Raw genomic sequence first — 25,013 nt, 5'->3', positions numbered from 1 at the left:
TTACATAGACATATATTTATATGCATATGAATAAAAATACATATACATATTGTACAATATCTTGGCCGAGCGTGAAAACAGCTCTGTCAGCCCAGAACCAGAAGTAAGCCTCTTTAAATAAGTGCAAAATGTTAATGAGACAAAGAATTGTAAAGCATATATAAAGTCTTTTTTTTTTTTTTCAGAATCTTCAGTCGCATTTTGTTTTTTCCTGTTAAAATCACATGGAGCGGACATGGAGATAACTTGTGCAAAGACCCATTTATATATATTCATATATAAATTTATATCTATGTACATAGCGTTTGTTCATCATAAGTAGTAGCTGGTGCCATTAAGTAACTTTTACTGCTTAAAGAAAAGACGTTATGGTCTATGCAGGACCTTGGCTGTGCATAAAGAAAGAAAGAAAAAAAACAACGAAAAAAAACCAAACAAAGCAGACGTCATTTTTGAAATAAAGGAACATTTCCACACAATCTCAAAGGACGTTACCCATCAGAAACACTCGCGATGCGCCGTAGTGAGAGCCACGTGAAGGCCCTGAATGCGTCTGAGAAGGTGGTAACCTAAGTGCAAGATGTCACACATTGCACACAACAAAAGCAACATTTCCACTCAGCTGGAACGAGGAGAAACTGCAGAAGAACCGACGAGAAAATAATAAAAAAAAAACAAAAGGCTTTGTTTAACAGACGCAAGGCTTCACAAAGCTTCTTTCTGCTGAAAGACGAGTGGCATTTCACTTCTCCTCCTCCTCCTCCTCCTCCATCAAGCTCCGCCTAGCTGCTCTTCGGTAGCCTCTAAATGACTGAGCGCACAATACAGTAACTGCAGAATTACATTACGAAACACCACCGTACAGTGACAGAACATGGAGCCAGTGCTGATTCGGAATGTCGAGGGAAACGCTGTTTGTAGAAGTACAATCCTCTCCCGTCACGTTGACAATGAACTGAAAATGGGATCAATCGAGAAAGATTGGACAGCAGTTTTAGAGCGCTTTTATCTACTATTTTGCACAGCTCTAAATCATGCAACAAAATTGTTTAATATTCTGGAAAAAAAAAAGGGGGGGAACTGAGACTGTGTTTTGCTTTAAATGCGCAACAGGAAAGCAACTTAGCAACGAAGCAAAGGAGCCTCACAGCGAGCAAAGAGAAAAAAAAGAAAAACGGGTTCGTGAAAGGCTACAGCGGCCTTACATGAGAAGCACGACTCCTGACCTCTCAGCTCCATCTCTCCGCTTAATATTTCATGCCGCAGCTTGTGAATTATGGATGGTGCTTATAGACAATAATACAGTGTTCAACAACAGCATAGGTGCGCCGCTGCAAAGAGCCGTGAGTGGATAACAGGGGTTTTCGCTAGCACTGGTGGGGCCTGAACAACAACAACAACAAATCACCTGCTAGCAGCCGGCGCTACACGGGTGCAAAAAGGCCCGGAGAGCCGCCCGGCTGTCTTCATAGGCTGAGGTCAGAGACCTTTCCGTGCGGTTACCTGCAGCTGGGAACATGCGCCGCGGCTTCAGCTGGAGCCAGGCCTTCACTAGTGAGCGGCTTTTGAAATCGGTGGTCACGAGAGAGAGAAAAAAAAAGAAAGAAGAATATAGGTGCCGAGTCACCTTCAGCGAGCGTGGGAGGGAAAAAAAAGGGAAAACGTATTAATCCTCACAATGAGAGGCAACCTAGAAATGAATAGACACGTGGGGGAAATAAGAGGTGAGAACGAAGGGCGGCAAACAGACGAGAGCTCATCTGACACACACAAATTGAGGGCAAACTGTTCCGGGAAGCGCAGGTTCTCGCAGGTGAGTTTTGATTTTCTTTGGACAAGGAAACCTGGAAAAAAAAAAAATGGCATCATATGGGGGGGGGGGTATTACAGCTGTTTCTTTCCTTCTTCAGCCTGTCCTGCATGAATGTAATGTATATTTTCTGAACCACAGAGAATGTCTCAAAGTGGCCCGTTTTTCAGATCCTGAAGTCGATTTAAAAGGTTCAAAGCAATCTATTCCTGTAAATGAATGTAGCTGAAAGACATTTAAATTGTGAAAAACACCATTCTAAGAATAAACTGACTCCAAACCCTGACTTTCAGCAAAGCTGGGAGGTTTTTCAGTCTCAATAGGGAGTTAATGGGGGGGGGATACAGGAGGATGAATAAAAACCTACAAACATAAAGTGCTTTCAATGAGGGGCAAGCAGAGAAAATCCTTTTGATGAAGACGAGCTGAAGTCTAACAGGAGGGCGAGCCGAGAGTCATCATAACACATCAAGAAGGGTAAACATGGCGCAAACACAAATACCAATTTAAAGAAAAATAAATTATCGTTACAAATACAACTTGTCACATGTGATGCTGCATCCTAAGCGTTGTGCACACAGGTGAGAGTTTCCTGTAAAAATACATTTCTTGTGATTACGGATACTTATGATGTTGTTGCAAACCATAAATTGGGCAACTTATGAACAAGAGAAATGAGTGTTGGTGGGGGGGGGGGGGGGGGGTAAAACAGCAGCAAATCCTACTAGTGTCACGGCTCACTGCCAACTAGTGCTGCAACTAACGATTATTTTCATTATCGATTAATCGTTTAGTCTGTGAAACGTTAAAAAAAAGAAAAAGTTAAGATCACAATTTGTCAGATGCTGAGCTGAGTTACAGCAACTTGTTTAAAGGGGTTTTTTTTAAAGCTGGAACTGGAATGTTTGGTAGTTTTGCTTGAAAAAAAAAAAGTATCAAAATAGTCAAATTTTCCTTCGATGGACTAATCGATTAATCAACTAATCGTTGCAGCTCTAGACTCAACCACACTGATAAAACTAAATGCAGAACAGAAACCTCTGGGTCGAGTGTCGAGCTCCTTCACAAGTTGGGTTCTGGAAATAAAAGAATCCCCCCCAAAAAAAAAACCTGGTTTCAAAAACTCTTCACACCGAGTCTCATCTAACAGGAGCGTCTCTTAAAAGACGCTTCAGTGGATCGAAGAGTGAAAAGTTCATCTGGGTTCCTCGTCCAGAACTGCTTTGGCAGAGTCTACCCGGCATTCCTCTCATGTTCTGTCATATTAAACTATCGGATCTAGATATGTGATTCTTTTTTGCACCATTTGTCCAGATTCTACCACAGATTATTTCACACGAACACAACCAAATAAAGAATTTACAAAAGCTACTGCTGGACACCAAACAGACTGATATTAAATGCTACGATTCTTTTTTCCTTTTTCTTTTTTTTTTTTCAGTGTTTCTTCCATATTGTGATAGCACATCAACTAAAAGTCAAACATGGCCACTTGTACTGAAATGTGTACAAACTGCTGTCTCTCCTCATCCAGACTCCGATTCAATCTGAACTATCTATGTCAAGTATTTTTTATTTTTTTTTCCTGAACAGTAAATGAAGGCCTGTATAGAGAGAAAAACACACACACACACACACACACACACACACACACACACACACACACACACACACGCACACACACACACTGGACAAAAAGTGAAGAGTCACTTGAAACCACTGCGAAGAGAGTGGTGATAAAAACAGCTGTCTGTCAGGTTTCCTGTGAAACATACACACACGGCATGTTTGCAAAAAATCACAAGTTTTTTTTCCGTTTTTTTTTTTTTTTTATGTGGTTGAGTCTCTTTTTCACCATTTTGTGTTCCCAACAGTTCTGTGGCACAAAATGGTGCCACACGGAACCTGGTCTCTTCCTTTTTCCACATTTCTCATGATCCAGGCCCCCCCCCCACTGCTCAAATGTCAAACAGGCTGCAGAGCGAACATCTAAGGAAGAAACGCCCTCCATCCAAGACGAGTCCCAGTCCCTCCGGTGTCCTAAAAGAGGGACACGTTAACTTAAGAAACCGTCTTCTTCCCTCCCAGATCTGCCTCCTTCCTGTCCAGCCGCATGTACGGCTCGAACGCTGAAGAGCCGCAGCCGTAGGCGGATGTCAGTTCGTGATGGGCGCCCCCCAGCAGCGGCATGGAGAAGCAGAGGGAGTGCGGCGGCGGGAGGCCCAGGCGCGGTGAGGGCGGGGTGCCGCCCAGCGAGGGCAGCGACAGCCCGAACGTCCCCCCTGCTAGGGAGTTGGGAGGAGTGCTGCTGCTGATCCCCGGAGAGGTGGAGGAGCCTCCGCCCGGGCTGCTCAGCAGGGAGCCGTTCGCCAGATGCGGGGGCCCCAGGAGGGAGTTCGGCTGCGGGACGGGGCCCGAGAGGAGGCGGCCCTGCTCCAGGAGGCGCAGGATGTTGCAGGTGGCCAGCGACTCGTTTGAGGAGGACGAGCGTTTGTCCGAATCCTTGGTGGTGTCCTTCTTCTGCTTGGTCCGCCGGTTTTGGAACCAAACCTTGACCTGAAACGAGCAGGAGGGAAGAGTCACTCGATCAGTTTTGACCCAAACAAACACTTTGTCAGCGGTAGAATCGGTGAAATCAGAAATGAAATGAAACAGAAGTTTTTTTTAAGTTCTTGTAAAGTTATTCCCTGTTCTTAAAAATCACACCACAAAGCTTCTCCTGCTAACAGCGATCCATAACTCATGAACTATTCACATCGTTTTCTTCTATTTAACATTATAACGTGTGCAGATCACCGATCTTTCACTAACCCGCCCTGACACCATCCTCTTTACGTGCCCAAAAAAAGTTGATACGTTCGCACAGGCTGAACACCCGTGCGGCTGACTTCTTTGTGACCTCTTGCTTGATGCACATCTCTGCTGCAGCGTGCTCCGAGAGCACGCAACACCTTAGCGCTAAAGCGCTCATACACGCATTAATCCGTGCAGAACAAGCAGAGATGCCGTAATCCCCCTGGCACCAGCCATTGGATCGACTGTTGTTTTTGTTTTGTTTTTATCCCTCTGCACATTTGATCACGGTCGGTCCCATGCACTCTACCTCTTCTCACACTTCCAAGTGAGGCTAAGAACGGCGGACAAGGCCATAAGAGGACGGGGGACAGTGATATCAAAGCTATGCAGCAGAGAGGGAATAGTACGTGTGCAGAAGTGTAAATACAGCTTTAGAAGATGGGGAACAGAAGTATGCAAATGCACCATAAATCAAGTGAAGATGTAAAACAAAAAGAAAATGTCATAATCTGCGACGTCGCCTTCTCTCACGGCAGAAAGACCTTTAAGAGTTTCTCCACACGGGCCGTCACGCCACCGGCAGCGGATGGAGGAGAAGCTCCGTGAACTCTGCCCGTCCTTGTTCGGCTTGTTTAATTGATGCAGCGCGGCGTAGCTTTAATGTATGGCGTGCCGGTGAAGTCGCGGGGGCCCTTGGTGGGATGCCGATTGCGGGGCACGCCGGGGTCACGGCGGATCGCTGCACGGAGAGCCACCTCTGAGAGGAATCACACGCATGAAAGATGTATACCGTCCTGACCGAGTTTCACTGCAGACTCACTACGGCATCCTGGCTCTGCTGGGCTCTGGGCCGTACTGGAGCGCTTTCATCTAGTTGCCGTCTTATGATACGCAGTTAAAGTTTGATGACAATTAAAAACAATTGTGTTTTAAAATCACTCACAAAAAGATGCAACCCATTTTTCATACCTGCTTCATAAGGGAATGCATGATAAGTAGGCCGAGTTAAATATTTACATTAGTTCCGACGCCAGTGATCGTCATCGCTTTCGTCATCAAACAACGTCATAAAACAGGGAAATGATGCTCATCCTGATTCCCTGAAGCGCAAGTATAATATCTCCAAATGTCTTGATTCGTTCCACCAACTCAAACATCCTCAATTATTAAAAAAAAAAAGAATTAAATAAAACAGAAAACGAGCAAATGGTCCCATTGAGTGGCGAGAATCAGTGATTTTTGGGGCATTTTAGATTAAGTTTTATCTTCCGAGCTTCTGATTGGTTAGCTCAATCGCATCTGAAAACCAGGAAGTATCGTCATCGTGACGTTGATTAAAGTGCGTTAAAACTACAGTTATTAAATCTGTCAATCTGTCAAAGAAGACAACAAACGTTTCCACAGATGAAACGCGTCACACCACACAACAGCTGCGTTTATCTCGTCCACTACGTACGTTTACCCAACACTCCAGTGAAAGTTATTTACGCACACGACAGACTGTCCACCAGCCTCTTCGCGATTCTTCGGAGAAATCCATTAATCTAATCCCCGATACGTGGGGATCGGAAGCTGACGACTTAAAGGGAACTCCTGCAGCAGCAGCAGAAACGCGTAAGCCTGTGAAGGGTCGGTCGTTTGAAGCTTCATAATCATTCATGATCGTCAGTAAATGCAAATAAACGAGTAATGTATGAAGCCTCCATTAAGGTCTCTCACACACACACACACACACACACACACACACACACACACACACACACACACACACACACACACACACACACACACACACTAATCAGTACGACTGCTCTGTTAATGGGCCTTTGTGGGTCGAGATCCTGGTATCGGTGTTGGGAAAACAATCGTTTTGGGGATATGGAAAGACTTTAAGGTCTCAGTTTCACAGACTACAAATTTCCAAACACACTCTGAATTAGTTCTTCTAGTTCAGGGTTAGAGTTAGACCGGTACAACTAAACTTTGACATCTGGGGAATGCTAAATCATTGGCATTCTGCACGGCTCACTACTTTTCGTGTCTCTTTTCGGTAATCATCGTGGACGGTGCTGCAGAAGCCGTGAGGAGAACGCCTTTAGAAGCGCGTGGCTGAAAGTGCTCAAATTTCACAGGAGTTTCTCTTGAATTGAATTGAAATTGCAATGAAAATGTCTGCTGTAGAGCTGCGCTTTCATTGGAGCGGTGGTAAATAACGGTCAAAAGGGTGAGACGCCAGGATAACTCGCTGTGTGTTTGACAGAGTGCAGAACAACGTGGGCACTTTTCAATAGAAATGCTCCAACGTTAACCAGTCCTCACAACACAGAACCAACAAGCCTGTCACATCTAAAAGTCTGGCAAAGCCGTTTGTTATGTTAATGTGAAAGATTAAGGTTTTGGCAACTTAACTGTGGTTGATCCATTTAATGTTAATCAACTAAAAACACTTGGTTACGGTAGGAAAAGGTCCTGAGGTGAGAAACACTGATTCTAGATCTATTTTCTATCAATCTTAGTGAATTTTATTTAGTTAAACATCTTAATTGTTATTGTTTAATTTTATTGCTGTCTATTATTTTATTTTAATTATATTTTGATTTAATTTTGTTTCTATTTTAATTATTTTTTTAATTTAATTATATTTTAATATATTTGTTCATCCTATTTTTTTTATATTTTATTTAATTTAATCTGTGCGGTTTTAATCTCGCTCTGTGCAGCACGATTGTCTGAAAGGTGCTTTATGAATAAAGTTGAGCAGAGTCTGTGATGGTTCTGGTCTCCTGCATGAAAGCCGGACTTACTTTCCGCCTCACTGCACCAGGAGAACTACTTCCTGGGGATTCTTCTTCTTCTTCTTCTTCTTCTTCTCTCGTCTCTCACCTGTAGCGTGTCACCGCCGCACCTTCGTGCTGCTGGCACCAGTTCATATTCTAAAACAGTGACGAGGAGGCTCGCCTAATCGGGTGGCATAAGTTAGAAGCCAAACATGGCGGTCGATTGTGTGGAGGTAATCGGGCTGGCTGCTGATAACTATAGTATCACTGCACTCTACAGGCTCAACGGGCAGCCAGGCCAAGTGAGATCATAGTTTCGACTACTGACCATGACACAAATAATGGGATCGGAGAGGATCCAGCAGCTCAGAGAGGAATACTGACGCTAGCAAGTCTTACTGTAAAAATCCAAAAGAGGCACAGAGGGAGGGGTAGCGGGGGAGGGAGGGGGGACAGGAGGTTGGAGTAAAGCAGCAGAAATGATCTCTGAAGCTGCCTCTGTATTTCTTCCTCGTTAGCTCACACACACACACACACACCGCCTCTGTAAAAATCTCTCTTGGAGTTTTACTCATGCGCCACCGCCTGCCAAACACCCACATCCCGTTAAAAGCTTTCACGACAGATGAAACTCCCCACCAATCCCTCTCCTGTTATCCCCGTGCTGTGGGTGTGGCTCGGTCCTCTGTCCACATCGCAGTCCTCCTATCCATTGGTGGAGGGGGGAGGGGGGGGGGGGTTTACTGGGATTTTATTAGAGGTGGAAAAATGATGGGAAGAGAAGAAAGCAAAGCTGCCTTTGGTACATCTACACTATTGGATGTAAATCCTTTTTAATGGGATCCAGGGTTCAGAGCTGGGGCAGAGATTACCGAGGGAGATCTGGATCTGGCCTGACCTGCATCTGCCCCGGACTCGCCCTCTGCTACCCGCCCCGCTGCACTCTGGTCTACCGGGGGGCGAGGCCGGGGCGCAGAGCCTGGGTGAAGAAGTTAGGACTGAGACTTGGGGGGGGGGGGGGGGAGACCTGGATCCGACATAAGCATCTGTGTCATTGTGTTTTTAGGTCAACAACACCTTTAATGGTGGTCGTCCTCTTTTGTAACTGTAGTTTTTAGCACTCAAACAGGAGAGAATAGTGCATTTGTTGGGGACTATTTTCACCTGCGGATGAATACACATTTGGTGCTCTCGTGGGTATTTACAGCAGCAGAACAGTGCAACGGTGTGACACATTAATGTGTTTCTATCATTGAGCTCTGTGGCACAAAGGAATACAATAGATCAGGCTTTGGCGTAATAGTCGGATCAATTCTTTGCTGGTTTTGGTCTTTTGATGGGATTTTTTAAGAATTAGAAGAGTTCTATATTACAACCAGCCTTGTAATTTAAGACAGCTGTGGATTTAGTGAATTTCTCTGTGTAAATTGCATCTTAAAGACTGTGATTTCTTATGTTTTGATAATTGTCAAATTACATTTTTATGATTCGCAAAAGCAGCAGGAGTGTTGGTGTCCTTACTTTGCATTTAAATGATTGGAGAACTATATAAAGAGGAACACAAGAAGCGGTTTAAATGTGTGTATATTTACAGAAAGAGAACGTGAACGTTTTAAAATAGGATTTAATAGCAATCAATCTTATTGATTACACAAAGCTCTGTGATCTTTGTTCAAGACAAATCATGTTTTAGCTCCAGCACAGTGGAGCCCCCTCACTCTCAGGTCAGCTGCCACATTTAAATAATAATAATAATAATAATAATAATAATAATAATAATAATAATCTACCTGTATTGACTGGTATTTCCATAATTTTTGTATTTCATTGAATTCTCGCTGACCGTTCCCTAACATGGTTTTGTTTTATTCCATGGCGAGCATGTTAGGCACTTTGTGACTGTGCTGCGTTGACTTCATTCATTCATTGTCACCTTATCGTTACAGGTCAATGAATGGAGTCTAGTGTGTTGAGGAAAAAAACAACAACATAAAAACATATTAAAAAAATGTTTTTAAAAAAGGGAAATAATGAACCCATTTTCCACTCCTACTATCAAATGAAACCGTCTTTCATCTCATCTGGAAATACATCACAATAAGGAAGCAAGCAGCAGCTGAGGGGGGGGGGGGGTCTCTGGGCCAGATGAAGGATGAAGACAACAAGGTAGGGGGGGTAAACGTCTGCAGGGCGGGGTAAATTCAAAGGACGGGGGAAGAGATGATCAGGCCGACACGCATGAACACACAGAGCAGTGGGCCGGAGTTCAGCCAATCGGAGGCCTGCGCCGTGACTCCAGACAGCTGCAGAGAGAAGCGGAGGTGATCTGGGCTAGAGGTAGAAAGGTTAAGCCTGATCAAGACCCAGTGTACGGATCAACCGGGCATCCATATGTGTCCATACAATAAATCAGCTGAGCTTCGTCCCACCATGTTAAAAGTTGGAACAAAGACGATGTTTGTTGACTTAGATGCTTCTATAATTCCGTCTCGTGTACATCTATCACTCAGCTTTTTTTTTTTTTTTTTTAATCACTTTACTGGATGCAATAAAGCTGAACTGATCCAAGCTATAGGTCGATGGAGGGCATTAACTAAAACACATCATGTGACATAACGTCCCACCGCCCGGCTGTACAATGCAGATTTAAATGCAGGATTGCGACGGTAAAGTCTTTAAGAAGGACACTTGGTGACAGTCTTTCACACTTTCCATGACCCCTCCTGCAGCCCGGTGCTCCCGCTGTGACCCTGGTTCAGACCCCCTGATCCCAGGCATGTGATGAGCCGCGGCACACAATGGAAACTTTTTTTTTTTTTCCACCGAGTATACTGTACCAGGCGGACCGGCGGCCATTCAAACTGTGCGTAACACACCAGTGGATGCTCGACTGTATGTAATGTAACGCACCGATGGAAACCAGTGTGTGTGTGTGTGTGTGTGTGTGTGTGTGTGTGTGTGTGTGTGTGTGTGTGTGTGTGTGTGTGTGTGTGTGTGTGTGTTCGAGCTGCGCCGTTATTGAAGAAACCAAAAAAGCAAAAAAAGGGCGGAGCCAATGACTTACTCAATTGTGTGCGATGGAGCAACACATCCGTCTTTTCTTCACAACTCCTAGAGATGATATTAACGATGCTGGCGCCAATTACAGGAGACCGCTTCGGACAATTCCACTTTAACCGGTCATCTGACATTTGTCTGACTTCACACATTGAGAAGATCTTTTTCCAACTTTGTTGTGATTAAATACACCATTCAAAGAACTATTCAGGTTATAGTACAACACGGGACAGAGGGCTTGACCTGAGCATTGTTTCTGGGATTTTTAAAAGGAATAATCTGCTTTAAGTATTTCTACGCTCAAATTATATACTCATTGTGGAGTTGGTTTTAAAGCAGCATTGAAACTGTACAAACTGACCCAAATCTTTCTTTGTTTTTGTTGTTGTTTTTTTCCCCCCCAATCCATCAGTATTAGGATTGCAAAACCATAGATGACAAACGGTCATGTGACACACCAACAGCCTGGCTCTGCTCCTCAAGTCATTTCCATACATCTTACACAGAAACCCTCAAACCTGTGCCACCACCACCACCACCACCATCACATTTTACCCGACCCTAAAGCCTCGAAGCCCCGCCCCCTCCATTGTCAAACGTTGCCCGAATAAACCCGTTGTGGTCCTCCATCACTGCAGCACATGTCCGGCCAGGTTCAGCCAGGGGTTAACCCCGTCTTATAGAATCGCTGGTAGATATGGCTGCCTAATCCTCCTTAACGCAAAAGCACTTGGGACTGTTATCAGGCCCACCTCTCCCTCTCCCCCGCTACCCCTCCCTTCCCCCCCCCCCCTCCGCCCATTCTCCGCCCGAGTGAACCCCACCAGGTCTAGATGGCAGCCTTCGCCGTCCTTCCTTCTCGTACCGTAATGTTAGGAGATGTGCGGCGCTCGTTCGCAGGAGGAATCAGCAGGGGTTTGAATATGGTCCATGATTTTTCTTGGATGTCACCCCGCAGTCACTCGAATCACATTCGGCCAAGAAAATGACAAAGCGTCTAGCCTTTGGTTTTTTTTGTCCTTTTAGAAATCACATTTGATTTTGTCACAGCTGGCAAAAGCAAAAAAAAAAAAAAAACGAGGACGCTTGCACAATTCTGCTGCCTCATAATTGAAATGCATGCCACGCTTTTATTCCTCTACTTTGTTTCGGTACATCTTTTACATGTCCGTCTGTTGCTCTTCCTGACAATTCTTGGTTTTCTGATGTTCACTATGAAAAGGCTTTTTTTGGGGGGGAAGTAAAGGTTGAATTTGAAGCTGAGGTAGAAGCCATAGAGAGATGAAAAACACATATTGAGGACACGATTTCCAAATTTATGCGCATCGAATAATATGCGTTACCTCAATTAGATTTGATCGTTCCCACGTTTTGATTCCTTCGTGGATCCAGTCTCCACCTGTCCCTGGTTGTAGACCGCTATGGACGGAGACTCGTCGAGCTTCACTTTATCTTAGGGATGAGTTTTCAAGACACGGTGACAACAATTGCCTTGGAAGAGATTATTGTCAGTAAAAAGGCAATTAACGAGGATATTCGAGAGCTTGTGGATTATATCGTCTGCAACATGGCGACTGCGAGGACGCCATCGGCTTTGCAGTTGGTCGAGTGGAAGGTCGTGGAAAACTTCACCGGTGGACGTCTGTAACGTTGCCTTGCAAGCTTATTATCAACTTAACTTGAAGCAGGTTGACTGCACTTCCTGCTTCAGGGAGGACGGCTGGTCTCCGCTGGCTCACCTGACAGTTACAGTCAGTTGAGTGAAAACCTATCGTCTCCAGTGTGGCCGATATTCCTGTTTTCACGGCAGCTGAAGGATTACACGGTCCTCTGTATGTTTGGAAAATTACACACACACACACACACACACACACACACACACACACACACACACACACACACACACACACACTCTACCAGAAGCTGATGAAACAAGTCAATTCAGATTGAGAGAGTGATTAAGGACAAAGGCAAATAGGAGATAATTGCTAATATGTCCTCCTGATTACCCAATCAACTGATTAGATAAAATCAGAGCCTCGCAGGTTTTCTTCCTGACCGTGAGCCAGTCGGACTACAGTTCCCGTTCTGAGGATGACGCTCTCGCTTTAGGTCACCGCGGAGCAAAGAGGAAAGAGTTTGTTTCTCTACACAAGCAAACATTTCAACTGAAAGCACAAAGCAGCCAGTGTCTGTCTGTCTGTCTGTCTGTCTGTGTCCCTTCCTATCTCTTTCTCTATTCTAGAGTGTTTGGACAATCCCCGTACTGTGCCGCCTCCTCTCTGCTACATCGGCACAGCCATTCGTCACGGCCGGCTCCTCCACGCTCCAGACAAGTGGCCAGACGACGTCTGTCTGGAGCGTCACCGCGCACAACGGGGACATTCACCGTACGCAGACACATAGACACTACTTGTCATGTGGAAAACACAGATTTCCTACAATACGTGGTACCAAACAGAGTCTTTTCTTGTGCGTCTTCTGTGTCCATTTACCACTACAATAACCCCTTAATTCACACAATTGCTTCTAGTTTCAATCTGAGACTAGTTGCACAAGCAGAGGTGTAACTTCTTAACGGGGAATTTAGACTTACAGGGTTTGCTAAGAGGTCAAAATAAGGAGCGCATTGTTGTTTTTTAGAGCCTTACTCTCATAACAATAACAACACGTTTTCTTTTCTACTTCTAAACCTCCTCTCTGAGTTATAGAAAACCACGAAGCAACAAGAATCTATAGAAGTCAGCTACGAGAAGCGTCACTACACTGAGCTCCGGGCCGTTTGGTATCAAAGAGAAAGCAGACGGAACATGAGAGCAAGTGGGACGCTGATCTCAGGTGACTTGAGCACCTGTTACACAAGCACACCAACGAAAAATGGGTTTTCAGCAGGTAAATCAGTAAAAGGTCTAAAAAAACTCTTCTGTCTTTTCTTGTATTGGTCTCTTTGAGTGCGATACATTCCTATAAAATGTCTCCATTCTAAGAGCAGGTGCATCGTTTTAGTTTAGTTCTTGAGCCAAAAAGTGGAAGTTTTAGACACTGAAATGAAACAGAGTTTCTGTTGACGGTAAACTTCACAACCAAACTGTGGATTTCAGCTCAAGTTGCTTAACTTTTTTCCCTCCGTCCTCCTGCAAACAGACCTACACACACACACACACACACACACACACACACACACACACACACACACACACACACACACACACACACACACACACACACACACACACACACACACACACACACACACACACACACACACACACACACACACACCAGGGTCTGCGTGGTAAAGTTGTGGTCGTCCACATATAGTAAATACAGCTCATTCAATTTAATTTAAAAAGGGGAATTTATCACCTTGGTAGCCAATTGTATGTTTGTGTGATTAGAAACCACACCCCAATGTATTTATGAATTCATATTTTTATATCTTGGATCATTCTCTCAAACAGCTGCGACAAAAAAAAAAGGACAACAAATGCAAACATTTGCTCACATCGTTGCATTGTTCCCTCAAGCTTTACATTAGAGATTACCCGTGTTTCCATCACTGTAGCTCTCTCCCATTTGCTGCAGGATTAAAAGCAGTTCAACAAAGCCCGGAGACCATTAAAGCCATAGCTTCTCCATGGAAGGGCGGCGCACAACAATAGGCCGATACAATGGCAGCGTATACGTCAGCTGCACTCGACTCAGGGGGGGGGGGACTGTGGAAGAGCTTAAAGTGACCACACAGGAGGGTGTCCCAAAAAAAGCCTCCTGAAGTCACGCTGTCAAACCTGTCGGAGCAGACAGGACACGTCCAGGAATGTGTGAACGCTTTTGTCTTTTTCATGCAAAAAAAAAAAGAAGGAAAAAGAAGGAAAAAGGAAGTAGTTTGACACATTTTTAGATGGTGGAATTCTGCTAAATGTAAACAAAACAGGAGCAATAAGCTCCAAAAATGTTCATTTAATTACCCAGAGGTTCATCTTAAAGAGTTTAAGATGAAAAGGTGAATTACATGTCCTCTTTACACAGAAAATACAGGAAACTAGCAGTAAAAGTTACACTCACGCATGATTTACAAAAAATATGAATGAACCTTCTCCACGTGCAAACATACCTTCACAATAAGAGCATCCCTGAGCATCCCTCTGTCTGATCGGTGACCGTCCATGAGCAAACTAAAGACGGAGGTAGACTCACTGAGGGGCTGTCATGTTTGAGTTCAAGGTTTCTGCGCGCGTGTGAGAGCGCGCGCGCGCGCACTCCCTTCCCCTCCCGCTGCGTTTCCCTGTAGCGGGGAGCCACCTGCCGGGACGAAGGGAGAGCTCCGAGCCGGTAACGGGTCGCTCAGTAACGCGTTACCGCGGTAGGATTACTTGTAGGTTTCCTCGAACGATGCTGCAGCTGCTAAAGAGACAAAGACGCGCTTCTGCACACGGCTAAGAGGTTCAAACATAACCGCATGTCTTCCTCTGCTTCCAGATGATACATGGATCTGAAGAAGAATTTGGAGGAAAGCGTCTGTTTTTCTTCTTCTACTTTGAAATATTTGCGTGTGATCGCGCAATGGTGTTGAATATGAACTCTGCGCAGTTCAAACGATGAGCATTTTATTTGTTTTCTTCTTCGCCAGATGATAAAACTCCACCGGGTTGTTCACGGTTTTATTAACTTGTTTTATTATATTCGCTCTTATTTCGACTCGTTCATTGAACGCTGTGGGTCTTTGCCCGCCGAGCCTCCATCAAGAGAAAACTTTTTGGAGCAGAAATAGTGCGCGCAATGGTCAGAGTTTCATTATTAAAATCAGAAAGTCTCTGCTTTTGACCAAAAAAATAACAGAAAAGTTGCGGCAAAATCGCCTGAAATACATTTTGGAAAGGCAAAGTTTCAAAATGTCATTCAGGTTTATGTTTAATCCAAGTTCTGTGCGTCTTGGCGAGACACTTTAAAAGACACATTGATCTAATTATTTCTAACAGTCCTATAATAATCTTAAATTGTCTTTAAAATAATCCACTAGTGCTTCCGTAATTCTGTTAAAGTCTGGATGGTTTTGGCCCCTTCTGCATTTTGCGTGTGTGTGTTTCCAATGTCTGCTGCCTCATTGCGTGATCAGTTTGAATACCTGACCAAACTAATTGGAGTTACTCCATGGGTCAATGACCAAATCCCCAAACATTGTTAAAAAACACTTAACGATCCAATCTCCCATATTACTGTAATTAGTATTTGTGTTTCAGTCGCAGATGAAGAGGCCTGTCACGTTCAGAAAGACGTTGATAATAAAAGGTGTTTGCTTTAATCATGTTGTGGGCGTTAATGTTTCTGAAACCAAAGGAAACTCCACAAAACAAAAAGGAAAAAAAATGATGGTTCAGATTTTTTGGGTTCAAATCTAAGATTGATGATGTTTTGGGGACAAGAGTTGTAGGAGTTTGGCACAATAATAAACAACGAAATGTAAAGCTGATTATTATGTGAATGTAACGGGTTAATTCATTAAAACGTTAACAAAACGAAACAGCTGATGATCAGAATATCAGCAGGTCAGCGTGCATACAATGTTTCGATTGCAATTCCTGAATCTAATCATAATTAAAAAAGGAGACACAACTGTTGCGCTCGAGAAAACATTGAAAAAAAAAAAAAAAACTTATTCCAAGTTATTTCAGGTTCCTTTTGTTGCCTTGGAATCGAGCGCGCAGGCCCTTTAGCAAACCTCCAAACACAACGAAGTGGAAAAAAAAATGAACCGTTGTTCAACTCTCAATAGGAACCATGTTGCTTTAAAAACAGCAGCGAAAGGCCAAGGAGCGAGCATTTACAGAAATATTACAAATAAAAAGGCTTAGAAAAGACTACAATGTAGATAGATAGATAGATAGATAGATAGATAGATAGATAGAGTTTAGTTTTTTGAAAGCCTATAGAAGCTGTTTGCTATAAAGAGCTGCTTTAGTGCTCTACAAATTGAACATGAAAATCAAATTGCTTCATGAAAACCTTGAGTAGCGAACTAAGAAGCAGCAAACACTTTAAGTCACCGGGAAACAAGAAAACAACAACTCTAAAAAGGACCCATTTAACTTTAGAGGGAGCTCAATCTTTCCTTTTGTGATTTTTTTTTTTTTTTTTTTTTTTAGCGTGCTTAGCCTTGAATGTTGCATTTGCTTAAAAAACATATGCAAACGCCACGAACAGGAAGGAGAGAATATGAAGAAAGAAGAGGAACTAAAAGCATTTCGATCACACGCCTAAAAGCACGTTGCATTAAGAAAACTCCGCGCGATGGGTTCAGCGTTTCACGCCATTATACCGTGGACACTTTTAGTATTTACATTTTGTTCTCACTTGAAGGTCAGGCAGTTTTCTTTCAGCCAATCAGCTGCGGCCCAGCGTCTCCTCAGCAGCAGCAGCAGGAAGCGGAGGCCCTCCCATTAACACCCCTAGTGTCAGCACTAACGAGGGACACAGTGGCTGCTCTGTGCTCCCAAAAACCACACACACACGCACACACACACGCGCGCACACACACGCGCGCGCACACACACAACTATATGTTTGAGTGGGTATACATGTTGGTGTAGTCCATGCGTAAAGCTCGTGCAACAAGTGTTTTCTACACAAGAGGTGGTTTAAGTCTGCAGAGCACAAAAGGCCTCCTGGTTCACACATTGTTGACATCAAAATAAACGGGCTCAGTTTGACCTACTTTAATTTGAATTCGTGGATTTACTTTTTTAGAGGTTTTCAGTTTTGAAAACTTGTCTCAAACTTCCCGTACAGGCTACCCCATAAATACATTTTTATTTTTAATGATAAGTGCTTCAGACGTATTTGGTTATTTACTTATGGGAAGATGTGGCGCAGTGCTGTTGACAACGTGTCAACAGGTTTTAAGCAATACAAAAAAAAAAAGAACCTCATTCATCGGCCCACACGGTGTACAATAATACACAGATCGTAAGATTTATGTTTATTGCACGAATGTTTTCTCCAAAAGTAATCTGACATTTCCAGAGTGCAACACCGCTATTATAACTATTATTATAAATCTACAGCGTGTTGACAAAGACACATCTCTATTGGTTATAGGTCAAGTTAAGACCCCATGTGTTGAAAACTACAATGGTTGAGCAGTAGCCTATAATTTTATTTTCGATAAAAAAAAAAAAATGAATTAGACGTATTAGACCTGCTGTTCACTGCAATATTACTGAATAAGTCCGCCCTTCTATAAACGAGACAGGAAATCACTGGTAGCGTAGAAAACAGTGCAGCGCTCCAGTAATAGAGGCGATAGTCTGCGAATACGTGTGGAACTGATGACGCACATAATAAAAACACGGAGGGGTTGGGCTCGCGGCGCTGCAGGAAGGTTTGAATGAGGCGCGCGGGGATGATAGAATATCAGCAGTGTGCCGATCTACCGGACGGCAACACGTTTCCTTTCACGTTACACAAACACACGACACAAGGAAACACGTTACGAGTTACGAGTCTTCTGTTGGAAGCAAAGAAACGTTTCACTATTTTCATTTCAGAAGCCTAAGAGTTAAAACACTTTCGGTGTATATTTTGTCAAGATAGGAACGAAATGTGACCGTTACGCATGAAGCATGCTGTCACACACATGGAATATCGTACACAGTTATTATGTATTCATCTTTTTTTAACGTAAGTGTAGCCACCATTTGTTAGTTCTTATAGCCGTAAGGCCATGAAGGCTCCAAGCACATGTAAGGCCCTTGGCGCGTGCTCAAACCCCTGTGACTTATTTATGGGAGACTTTCTATATGCTTAAAATAATATGACGTAACATAAATAACATATGCATCATAAAAACATATATATTTTTACGATGGGTCTGTTCTATGTTCCATTATGCGCAGTCATTTGTTGATGTTCTATTGTGCTCCTCGTGTAAAGCGAATGCTCCTATAAGGGCTACAGAGGTTCCATTCATTCAACGTCTTTGTTGTGGATTGTAAACATCTTCAGCCCGACTTCGGCCCCGGATGTGATCGTTTCTCAAGGCAGCTGGGTTGTGGGCGGGGCAAGCTCTTCTACTCTTCAACTCTGATTGGCCGAGGAGCCAATTGAAGGCCCCAAACACACCTGTCACCCAATCAATACTGTAGGCAAAACAAATTCGAAATGACCCATTGACCTGGGCCAGTGACTAGCATATGCTACCAAAACATCCTACAGGTCTGAAGTAGCAACTGGCGGCTAGGCTAGTTAGCTCAGTTGATGACACATTGTATCTAAAGTGTATTAAAGCATCGTTAGCATTTTCCTCCTAGAGCCTTACCTGCGTCTCGGAGAGATTCAGCTGCCTCGCGAGCTCGGTGCGCTCGCGGCCCACGACGTACTGGCACCGTTGGAACTCGAGCTCGAGCCGGTACAGCTGCTCGGCCGTGAAGGAGGTCCGCGTGCGCTTCGGTCGGTCCAGGTCGAGGCCCTTCGGCAGCACGATCTCCCGGATGGTGCCTTTGGCGTCTGTTCGGAATAAAAACGGAAACGAAGGTCTTTAGACAACAAAAACCAAACAGCTGCTTCCGTTTTCAGTTCCACGGCACGGAGTTCTCCACTGAGACCATTATTGTTCACGATAATCTGAATGGAATCACTTTATCAATGGGTTAAAAACAGATGGACACGCCTTTCTTTACGGACGTGACTGAATCTATAGGCCTGCATCGAGCCAAACAGATGAAATATGAATGAGTATGGCTAATGGCTTTAAAGAGAAAATGGATGTCTTTGAGATAAACATCCAACGTGTGTGTGTGTGTGTGTGTGTGTGTGTGTGTGTGTGTGTGTGTGTGTGTGTGTGTCAGCACTAGGGAGTGTTAATAACACACTTGTGTTTCTGTGGTCAAAGACCCTTTTGTCGTGATTCACAAATGTGGTGAAAATAACACTTTTCTGTCATTGCGCTTAAATCAGCGGATCATAATAAAAGGCAAACATGAACAGTTCGTCCACATCACGGTTTATACTCCAACTTTCATGTTAGCTGTTGACATTTTCCCCCATGAAATCAAACCCGCAAATCCCCCCCCACCCCCCACGCACTGCCTGCGTAATTTCTACACGCGTAATGTTGGTCCGCACGTGATTGTAGACTCAGGCTGCGTCAGTTGTGCGTACTTAAACATTGAAAATATCTTGGCTTTTCATTGGGCCTAACTGGAGAATTCAAATCGTTGAAACAACGCCACTGCAGCCGGAGCGATGTGGAGGAAAATTGTGAATATTTGTAGAAATAAATGGCGGTGAAAATAAAGGCTGCATAGACGGAGAAATGCTGCTCAGTTTTGCCCCCATGTCTCTACATCGGAGTGACGATGAGCACCGAGCGTTTGTCCGGGGCCGGTAAGTGTTTCTCCAATGAGTTCTGTCTGCATGACAAAGAACGTACAGCCAATCAAACGCTTCACTCTCAACTGTTTCCAAAGTTATAGGCCTGTGCGTCAGAATAACCGCAACAACAACAACAACAACAACAACAAGGTGCGTGTTGGTTTTGGGGACAAACTCTCATTAATCAGGGTTCTTTATCTTATAGAAGTGTCAGGCTTATTGGTGTTAACGTGTGTTTTATGTTTGTATTTTATTTTATAATATATGGGTTGTTTGTTTCTTGGCTATCTGGTATTAACCTCAGATGATTTTTTTTTTTGTAATTATTTCTTAGATATTTATGTCTTTAAAATCACAACTTATCAATAAAAAAAATTGAGCGTAAAAAAAACCTACCTATATTTAAACAGTTCTAGTAAATGAAAAATACTGGAGAGCTATCCTGACTGGATCCGGGTCATTACACTCCGCCCTGGACACAGAAGCCCTCAGGTTATTGTCTACACTGTTAAAATAAAATGACAATAGTTACTTTAATTTTGCTGTAAAGGAACAAATGCTGGAGTTTTAAATACGCGTTTCAGTTCAATCCTTGTATTTTTTGGGGGGATATACTGTGGCCGGGAATATTTGTCCTTATTTATCACATTGAATGGAAGACAAGACGTCCTCTTTGTCCAAGGTTTTGAGGTCATAAAATATGCAATTCAATAAAATATGAAGAGCCCTGAATTAAAGATGAAACAAAACTGATTGAACCGAACATCCATAGTGTTTCTATAGGAAGGCCATACCTCTAACAGAGTCAAACTTAAATTTACATTTTATTTTATTTTATTTATTTTTGCTATAAAAGGAAATTTGGACTTGCTGCAAAGCTTCATGTACTTTTAAATCGTCGTAATATAGAGGTAAACAAAAAAGCCCGTATGTACATAATAGACCGGCCCAGCCAATAGAGCAGGTGTAGAGGAATGAGAATTCACCCATTCATTCATTCAACCTTTATTTGAACTCGGAAAAGGAAGAGAATTAAACAGGAAAACTGACAGTAGTTTCTGCTCCAGCATGAGAAACAAACCACATCAATCACAGAGTTATGCACAGTTGGTCTGCAGGCCCCAGCTACACAACAACACTGGCCTCCATCTTTACGCACGATGACTTTGCGTAACGTCTCACCAGACAGGCAACAAACCCTCCTAAAATTCAGACATTTCAATTTACAGATTTTTATTCGCGAGCTCCAGAACCACAAAAAAACAAAACAAAAACACGAGCTCAAATGGAAACGTTTGGCGAGCAGAGGAGGAAACCAGCGACAGCACGCAGACAAGCTGACCTCTCCGTGACCCCCCGGCCTCATCCAGACTCAGCTTCAAAAACAAATCTGCGTCGTTCGCTACAAGAACAAAATGTTAAATATCTTCCCCCAAACCGGCGCACAGCCCCGGATCCTTCTCCAGGCCACGTCCTCCTCTGATGGGACGCCATTAACCAGCGACTACATGAACACCTGCCCGCTAGATCTCATGTGACAAACATAAGGAATGCATGTGATCAGCAGTAGGGATTTAATACGGAGCTGTCCCACAGGTGACAGCAGCTCTATAACCACTATATACATATATAATAATAGTAATGATAAACGTAAAAAGGACATGGAGCTGCTATTACAGACAACTTCCGGCACTGCCCGACGCTCCTAAGAAGCAGGCCGGTTTAAAAGGATCGTTCTGTCAGCATCCACGTCTAAAATCTAATTTCCCCCCCCCCCCCCTCGCGCCTCTCTTCCTCTCACGTTCTCTGTGTCGTTGTTGAGTTCACTTTACTGAACGAGCTGCTGCTGAACATGCCACAGGACACCGCGCGGCTAAACGTCCAATAAAAAGGGTCAAACTAACCATAATATCCACGCAGCGAGGATTGATGGCCCGGCGTATTGATTATGTCCACAGTGAACACTTTGACTACGCTGCAAAAAAAAACCCAAAAAAATCTTGCACAAAAATACCAGTTGCATTTTATTTATTTTATTTTGTTAACAGAATTCTGAGTGGAACTGAAGCTGCTGAGTTTCTGTTCTTGGAAATCATTACTAAATATCTCCTTCAACTTCACAGTGATTCAAAACATGCCTCACGTGATAATAATAATAATAAATAATAATAATAATACTAATAATAATATATTTAGAATTCTGTTTCTCCTCCTCACTGGCTCTTTCTGTTTACGTGCTGAAATAATAAATAAGAAGGTCCTTAATGCAAATAACCTGCAGGTCTAGTCAGATTTATACATGCTCTCTTCACGTCACTGGACCCTTTAAGCGTCCCTGGAAGCAAATAACACACGTTTAATGTGCAGCTTATTTTTCCATAATTTAACGAGCAAACAAATACCAATGTTTGAGGCTATTTAGACTTGAAAATATATTTCCAAAATCTGCTATAATTACATAGTTTTTGTTTTAAAATAAATAAATAAATACATGGCAACAGATTTCCTTCACTCCATTTTAAACGTGTATTGTGAACTGCTGACATTTTACTTAATTTTCTGAATTATTTTTTTTAAACTGTCACATAGAGGCTACAGGCCTCCAGCAGGAGGGCGTGGACCCTCATATTAAATTAAATATTATTCTGATGGCCATTAACATAACGTTGGCACACAAAGGCGATCAGCTACTGACAAGTAGCCTAACACACACACACACACACACACACACACACACACACACACACACACACACACACACACACACACACACACACCTCTTTATAGCGGTTATCGATGAAGAGCTGAATGGTGTTTTTTCTTCTTTTCAGCTTCTTTGTTGATTAAACCCAAACAGTGTACAGGAGGACATGTCTCCTGATTCTCCTCAGCCCTTCTCCTTTGTTTTGTTTTCTGCTTCCAGGCCTTGTTAAATACAATCATGCACTATATGTTGGACACCAATAATACTCCTACACTAAGTCATTGTTTCCACTGTTAATCTGTCGAATCAATTGTATATGTTCCCAAGTTGTTCACAGCTCACACATTGTGCCAAACAATACGTTTTAAGTGCTTTCATTCTATATTAGAATTACTTTTATTCTAAATGACTCTCTACGGGTGTGGTGTGGTTTGGTGTTACGATCATTTATGCATCACGGAAGTGATAGTAGCCTATTGTTGCCACAGCAGGAGCCTTTTTTTTTTGGTGTCGTCCACCCTGCACCAGAGGTGTTGTATTGTTCAACATCAGTCCAAGTGTGAGACACGTTCAAGTTTAAATGTGCTAGTGTCAGCTTCCTTCAGTTCATTCCATGTTACAGCAGTGTTTTAACATGTTTGTTTTTAAATGGGAGACGCACCAAACGACTCCACAATCAACCTCCCCGTTTAGACGATTTTGTCCCACATTTGAGACATTTCCATGCGTCTTTTATAATGTGTTAATCCGGGGCGAATGGCTTAATTGTGGAAAGAATAACAGTGCCGTTAAAATAGCCCCAGTTTCCTGGAAACTCCCACAGATTCCCAGTTTGAGAGTGACTTTTGGCGCACAGAGTAAACCGGTGCTCTTTTGGTTTTCGTTCACTCACCTCTCACTAGTATCCTCCGACAGTAGTCGGGGTCCACTCCCAAAAGTTTGTCGTGTCCGTCTTCGCTGGAGGACGTCGGGGTGGACGCCGACGTCCCCGGGGTGTCAGTGGTGCTCTGAACCGGGGACCGGCTCCCCATATCGGCGCGGCACTTGGTCTCCATCCGGTCCGGACACAGCGGGTTGGGTCCACAGCGGTGGTTCCCATCGCCCATAGTCGTGGCCTGATCGAACATCTACAAGTAGCCGAAGTTGCACTCTCTAAGGTGATCTCTCCCTCCTCCGGCTCGCTGCTGCTGCTGCTGCTGCTGCTGCTGCTGCTGCTCACCCTCGCCTTTCTACTTTCTTCTCGTCTTTGCAAGTGTTCTCCAGGGACGAGGAGAGCATGCCCCTGTCTCCCTCCAGGAAAAAAAAAAAAAAAAAAAAAAAAAAGTAGATCCAGTTACAAAGGAACCATGCGGTCCTGCAACGGAACCGAGGTGCGCTTCAGGTGTCGCGGCATGACGCACGGCCCGGAGTCCAAACAGAGTTATGGAGGGTTGTGGTAGGAGGAGGAGGAGGAGGAGGAGGAGGAGGAGGGGGGGGCGGAGAGTCAGCTAAAGGAAGGGGGTTGAAATCTCTGGATCCTGCTCCAACTACAGTAGCCAAGAGGCGCAGAAGAAATGCATGGTGCTGCTTGTAAAAAAGGTACAAAGGGGGACAACCAGATCTGTGGAGGAGGTGCCACAAATACACGCGCACACTGCTCGCCCACGTAGAAATAAAGTGAGAGGCGGTGCGCAAGAAGAAGAAGAAAAAATAAACACGGCACAGCGGTCACAGTTCAGCGGGCACAAGCCAGGGGAAGAAAGTTTCTCCCGGTGTGTGCGCGGAGCAGCAGCAGCCTGTTACTTCACCCCGCGGTCACCTCGACTGCCTCTGCGGATCCGTGATTGCGTGTTGTTGGCGGTGACGTGGCCACGTGAAGGGGGTCGGAGGTCTTCTGCTTTTTTTGGAGAGCCCACAAGACAAGATGTCTGTGTTGGAAACCCTTGAGGAGGGCGACTGTCGGGAAAATGGGAAATGGTCACATTTGCTCACAAATAAAGTCTGGAGCGCTCGTGTCAGTTGTTTCTCTTTTCTTTTCTTTTCTTTTCTTTTTTTTTTATAATTTGCTTTGCGGCAGAACCATCACGTCTGCGCGGGGCGTCCTGGAACACCCTGCCTACACGACCGGAGCGGAGACGACGGTGTGAGGAGAGTATTTGTGGTGACACGGTGCACTTTACATGAGGCAGAAACCCCGCACGTCACTTCCTGCCCACGCAGGCTCGTCGCCGATTGGTCCGCCAGGCAGGGCACGTTTTGACAAGAGGGCGAGCGGCTCTGCAAACCTGGATCGGGCACGGAGACATGAGACGATGGTTGTGTGCGCGCTGCCCGGGCTTCCCCGCGGACTCTGACGTTGTTTTGTTTTTTTTAATATTTTTTTTTTTACGGCTGAACTTTATAGCTCCGAAAACAGTGCGAGTGCAAAGAGAAACAGTAGTTTAATTAAGAGCAGGCGGGATCCCTTCTGACCCAGAGAGGCACACTTCTAATTACTTAATTCATTTAAAAATGCATCGCA

General features: G+C 44.0%; 1 protein-coding gene across 1 annotated transcript; it reads right to left on the bottom strand.

Annotated features, from left to right (window-relative positions):
• Window positions 1-24,655, bottom strand: vax2 (ventral anterior homeobox 2). The gene is made up of 3 exons (XM_068728394.1): window positions 23,406-24,655; window positions 18,755-18,942; window positions 1-4,366 (listed from the first exon to the last, which is right to left on the bottom strand). The coding sequence occupies exons 1-3, from the start codon at window positions 23,638-23,640 to the stop codon at window positions 3,872-3,874; spliced, it is 918 nt and encodes a 305-aa protein (XP_068584495.1). The 5' UTR covers window positions 23,641-24,655; the 3' UTR covers window positions 1-3,871.
• Between the last annotated feature and the right edge of the window lie 358 nt (window positions 24,656-25,013).

Source organism: Cebidichthys violaceus, unplaced genomic scaffold, assembly GCF_023349555.1.
Source record: "Cebidichthys violaceus isolate CVI_PGR_0920_01 unplaced genomic scaffold, fCebVio1.0.p SCAF_41, whole genome shotgun sequence".
In the NCBI taxonomy this organism is placed as follows: domain Eukaryota; kingdom Metazoa; phylum Chordata; class Actinopteri; order Perciformes; family Stichaeidae; genus Cebidichthys; species Cebidichthys violaceus.
The sequence above is the reverse complement of the archived record's forward strand: the minus strand, read 5'-3'. Positions and strand labels throughout refer to the sequence as shown.